At 31.7% G+C, this 5,947-nt stretch overlaps 1 protein-coding gene across 1 annotated transcript; it reads left to right on the top strand.

Annotated features, from left to right (window-relative positions):
* The first annotated feature begins 1,079 nt into the window (after positions 1–1,079).
* LOC107447698 (microtubule-associated protein tau-like) lies at positions 1,080–1,625 on the top strand. The gene has a single exon (XM_016062683.2). The coding sequence runs from the start codon at positions 1,080–1,082 to the stop codon at positions 1,623–1,625; it is 546 nt and encodes a 181-aa protein (XP_015918169.2).
* Positions 1,626–5,947: the final 4,322 nt, after the last annotated feature.

The following is a 5,947-nucleotide window of genomic DNA, read 5'->3' as shown; positions in this document are numbered from 1 at the left end:
GTATACCTATAAGAACAGCTTTTTTACATATAAAAACCGTTTGCAACTTGTACTGATCAAATACAAATGTACACTGTGACCTTAAATTTAACAATAATCAGCAGTGCCCCCAAAGTTTATAAAAACAAGGAATATTTATACTACTGTTAGGTATTTCTCAAAGTACTATGTACTAAAAATATGCAAGGTTGACAAAACTAAATAAATTAATAAATAAATACATAAACATGAAAAATGCGGAATTGTTTGCGATTGTAATTATCGAACTGCACTGAAAAAAAAACATTTTATGAGTGGAAGTACAATTAAACTCGTATAATTAAAATTTCAAATGTAATTAACTAATCAGCGTTAGTTCACAACTAATGTCTACATACTAGAAAACGCAATAAAAGATAACCTGATTTCTTATGCAGAGTGGGAAGCATAAAAGTAGACAAAAAATGTAAGTTGTAAGTAAAATGTAGTAAAATGTAAATGTAAGTAAAATGTAAGTTATAAATGCAGAGCCCGGGCAAAGGATTTCAAATTCTTAGCTAGTAAATTAGCCAAATATCAAAAGTCTTCGCCAAATACAAATATAAACAATTTTATACATATTTTTCTTTCAGTGTAAAAAATCATTCGTCAAAGCACAATTTTATTTGCCAAATTTATGTTTTTATCGCATTTGGCGAAGTGGCGAATGCTTAACGAGGGCCCGGTAGATGTTTAACTGGCTGCTTTAATTTTAATCACTCTATAGCTTCTACCTTACTGCTTTGTATGACCGACCCAAAAATGAAAAAATAAAAATCGCGTAATTGTTGCTTCCTTTTAGACTTAGACACTTAAGTTAAAAATATGAAAATCCTAATTTTTAATCAGCAGTTCAAAGATCACAGCAGTTGTCATCAAAACAATAAACAAGCACACTAATCGAAATAAAAAAAAAAGTTTGATTTGATTCTGCTTAATTTACAGGACTTAAGTTTGGCGCGATAAAACATTCAAAATTCATAAAAGATTTTAAACATATTAATTTAAGAGAAAATGTAATTCATATTTTTTAAGATTATTAATTATGCTTAGTAATTAACATGAGCCATAGACAAGTGTCTGGAAATGGAACCGGAAACACCTCATCAATTTCCTCAGATGATGAAACACTCAGTTCATCAAGTCAGAAAAAAATCCCGCCGATTAAAGCCCCCGTAGGTCTTGCTCCTCCACCTGATATAAAGAATGTAAAAGCAAAAGTAGATACTCTCGCCAATATTAAGCATAAACCTGGTGGTGGTGATAAAAAGATATTTCAAGAAACTCCAAGATATGAATATCTTCATCTAAGAAATCACTCAAAAGACAAATCCTCAACTACAGTACCATCAGGAACTGAAAAGCGATTTTCAAGCCCGAAGTTGCCAACAAGATTAAAAGAAGTTAAATCAAAAGTTGGATCTTTGGCCAATATAGGTCATCAACCAGGCGGCGGTAAGATAAAAATATTCTCCGAGAAACTTAATTTTCGAGAAAATGCTGAGGCTAAAGTTGGATCTCTCGACAATGCTGATCATGTTCCTGGTGGTGGAAATGTAGAAATAATTGACGAGAAATATTATTACAGTAAAAAAACTGATCAATAAAAGAAATCGAAATGATTTACAGTCCTTGCTTGATTTTAAACTGATTAATTCTCATTTCAAGAATTCCTTACCGAAGGTTATGCCCTATCAAATTGTTATAATTAGCTCCGATATCTGTTATTTAAGGCATAACATGCAATATCTAATGCATACAGGTAGCACATACGTAATTTAGAGTGACATTAAAACTGATTTATCGAATATGATGATTGAATTTTGTTAGAGCAGTTGTATGAGCATTTTTAAATTCTTTTTCTTTTTTTTAGGGAAAAATTTAATTTCTACAAATGTTGCTTTTTTCCCTCCTTTGCACAAATTTGTGAAACTGAAAAAAAAAGAATATTATATTTTTAGGTGTTAACAAAAAAGGCACGACAATACAAATATGATGCTAAATAAATTACGAAAAAGGGAAAAAAGCAACAAAAAATAAAAAAAATTTTAATGTTAAAAATAATATTATTACTTTTATTGAAGTGCAGAAAAAATTATCTTCCAACAATAATTTTATTTCTGTTTTTTCAGTAATACTTCAAAACATGCTTTATTAAACTTTAAAGGTTTTTTCCCCTCTATTTTTCTTTAAATTTTTCCAAATTTAAAAAAATAAGCGTGTCTCTGAAACTATGAAAGAACAATTGAAACTCGGAAATATCTGCATCTGTGTCATATTAGTGTCTGCAAATCCTGAAGGTCTCTAAAAAATCGTAACTATAGCTCAGAATTTTATTAAAATTTAAACTTTCTGTTTTAATTGCGGAGGAAGTTTAATTTATGGCAAAAAAAGATTTTTTTGAAAACTTATTTTGATTTCTCCATTTACAGCAGGTATTAATGCATGTGATATTTATTTTTAACTGAGAATTTATAAATGTTTGCTTCACCTTTCTTAATATTGCAGGGAGTTACTCGGTGAGCCGTGTGCGCCGCTCCGGAGTCAAAATTTACACGTTTCTTAGCTGTTATTTACTCGTTACCGAAAGAAGATAGTTATTTTTTTGTATAGAGGACTTTATTCATGATGAAATGCCGAAAAATAAATTTAAAAAAATTAAATAAAATAAATAGAAAAAAAAATTAGAAATTAACCAGTGACGAGGACCGAACCTCTAACCACCGGGACTACAAACTTCTTTATCCGTAGCTCTAACAACCACACCACGGCTCACACGTTGCTTCCACGAATATATAGCCTGATGAACTTCATTTCGGTTAATTAACAAGATCTATTTTGGCTCATTATGAGCCCCCTAATTTGTGTATAAAAATTCCCTTTGGTACGATTGATTAGTAAATAAAACACTAATTTCTGGCGAAGTTTGAAAATTATAAGTTAATAGTTAAGGGAGTTATGGAGTGAGTCGTGTGTGCAGATCCGGAGTCGAAATCTATCCGTTTCTTAGCTGTTATTCGCTCGTACCCAAGGGAAGATAGTTATTGTTTTGCATAGAGGACTTTATTCATGTTGAAATGCCGAAAAATAAATTTAAAAAAATTAAATAAAATAAATAGAAAAAAAATTAAGAAATTAAGCAGTGACGAGCACCGAACACCTGACCACCGGGTCAACAAACTTCTTTATCCGTGGCTCTAACAACCACACCACGGCTCAGACGCTGCTTCCATGAATATATAGCCTGATGAACTTCATTTCGGTTAATTAACAAGATCTATTTTGGCTCATTATGAGCCCCCTAATTAGTGTATAAAAATTCCCTTTAGTACGATTGTTTCGTATATAAAACACTAACTTCTGGCCAAGATTGAAAATTATAAGTTAATATTTAAGGGAGTTACGGAGTGAGTCCTGTGAGCAGCTCCGGAGTCGAAATTTGTCCGTTTCTTAGCTGTTATTCGCTCGTTCCCAAAAGAGGAATAGTTATTATTATGTAAAGAGTACTTTATTCATGATGAAATGCCGAAAAATAAACTTAAAAAATAAAATAAGATAAATCGAAAAAAAATTAGAAATTAAGTAGTGACCAGGACCGAACCACTGACCACCGGGTCTACAAACTTCTTTTCCCGTGGCTTTAACAACCACACCACGGGTAACACGTTGCTTCCACGAATATATAGCCTGATAAACTTCCTTCCGGTTAATTAACAAGATCTATTTTGGCTCATTATTTGCCCCCTAATTAGTGTATAAAAATTCCCTTTGNTCCTTTGCACAAATTTGTGAAAGTGAAAAAGAAAAAGAACATTATATCTTTAGGTGTTAACAAAAAGGGCATGACAATACAAATAAGGCGCTAAATAAATTACATAAAAGGGAAAAAAGCAGCAAGAAATGAAAAAATGTCTGTTTTTTTTAATGTTAAAAATAATATTATTACTTTTATTGAAGTGCTGAAAAAATTATCTTCCAACCATAATTTTATTTCTTTTTTTTTCCAGTAATACTTCAAAAGATGTTTTATTAAACTTTAAAGGTTTTTTTCACCCTATTTTTTTTTTAAATTTTTCCAAATTTAAAAAAAATAAACGTGTCTCTGAAACACTGAAAGAATAATTAAAACTCGGAAATATCTGCATCTGTGTCATATTAGTGTCTGCAAATCCTGAAGGTCTCTAAAAAATCTTAACTATAGCTCAGAATTTTATTAAAATTTAAACTTTCTGTTTTAATTGCGGTGGAAGTATAATTTATGGGAAAAAAAGATTTCTTCGAAAACTTATTTTGATTTCTCCATTTACAGCAGGTATTACTGCATGTGATATTTATTTTTAACTGAGAATTTATGAATGTTTGCTTCACCTTTCTTAATATTAAAGGGAGTTACTCGGTGAGCCGTGTGCGTAGCTCCGGAGTCGAAATTTACACGTTTCTTAGCTATTATTCTCGCTTTCCCAAAGAAGAATAGTTATTTTTATGTATAGAGGACTTTATTCATGTTGAAATACCGAAAAATAAATTAAAAAAAATAGAATAAATAGAAAAAAAAACTAGAAATTAACCAGTAACCAGGACCGAACCACCACCGGGTCTATAAACTTCTTTATCCGTGGCTCTAACAACCACACCACGGCTCACATGTTGCTCCCACGAATATATATAATCATGAACTTCCTTCCGGTTAATTAAAAAGATCTCTATTTTGGCTCATGATGAACCCCTAATTAGTGTATAAAAAATTCCTTTGGTACGATTGTTTGGTATATAAAACACTAATTTCTGGCCAAGTTTGAAAATTATAAGTTAATATTTAAAGGAGTTACGAAGTGAGTCATGTGTGCAGCACCGGAGTCATTTATCCGTTTCTTAGCTGTTATTCGCTCGTTCCCAAAAGAAGAATAGTTATTTTTATGTATAGAGGACTTTATTCATGTTGAAATGCCGAAAAATAAATTTAAAAAAATAAAATAAATTAAATAGAAAAAAAATTAGAAATTATCCAGTGACCAGGACCGATCCCCTGACCACCGGGTATATAAACTTCTTTATCCGTGGCTCTAACAACCACGCCACGACTCACACGTTGCTTCCATGAATATATAGCCTGATGAACTTCCTTCTGGTTAATTAACAAGAACTATTTTGGCTCATTATGTGCCCCCTAATTAGTGTATAAAAATTCCTTTTGGTACGATTGTTTGGTATATAAAACACTAATATCAGGCAAAGTTTGAAAATTATAAGTTAATATTTAAGGGAGTTACGGAGAGAGTCGTGTGTGCTGCTCCGGAGTCGAAATTTATCCGTTTCTTAGCTGTTATTCGCTCGTTCCCAAAAGAAGAATAGTTATTTTTATGTATAGAAGACTTTATTCATGTTGAAATGACGAAAAATAAATTTAAAAAAATTAAATAAAATCAATAGAAAAAAAAATAAGAAATTAGCCAGAGACCAGGACCGAACCCCTGATCTCCTGTACTACAAACTTCTTTACCCGTAGCTCTAACAACCACACCACGGCTCACACGTTGCTTCCACGAATATATAGCCTGATGAACTTCCTTCCGGTTAATTAACAAGATCTATTTTGGCTCATTATGTGCCCCCTAATTAGTGTATAAAAATTCTCTTTGGTACGGTTGTTTGGTATATAAAACACTAATTTCTGGAAAAGTTTGAAAATTATAAGTTAATATTTAAGGGAGTTATGGATTGAGTCGTGTGTGCTGCTCCGGAGTCGAAATTTATCCGCTTTTTAGCTGTTACTCACTCGCTCCCAAAGGAAGAATAGTTATTTTTATGTATAGAGGACTTTATTCATGTTGAAATGCCGAAAAAAATTTTTAAAAAAATAAAATAAATTAAATAGAAAAAAAATTGGAAATTAACCAGTGACCAGGACCGAACCCCTGACCGCCGATAC

The sequence above is a fragment of the Parasteatoda tepidariorum genome, chromosome 7 (genome assembly GCF_043381705.1).
Source record: "Parasteatoda tepidariorum isolate YZ-2023 chromosome 7, CAS_Ptep_4.0, whole genome shotgun sequence".
Taxonomy (NCBI): Eukaryota; Metazoa; Arthropoda; class Arachnida; order Araneae; family Theridiidae; genus Parasteatoda; species Parasteatoda tepidariorum.
This window is presented reverse-complemented; position numbering and strand designations above follow the sequence as displayed.

Bases quoted from the DNA above. Each gene is read 5' to 3' on its own strand.
- LOC107447698 (XM_016062683.2), top strand. From the start codon at position 1,080: ATGAGCCATAGACAAGTGTCTGGAAATGGAACCGGAAACACCTCATCA.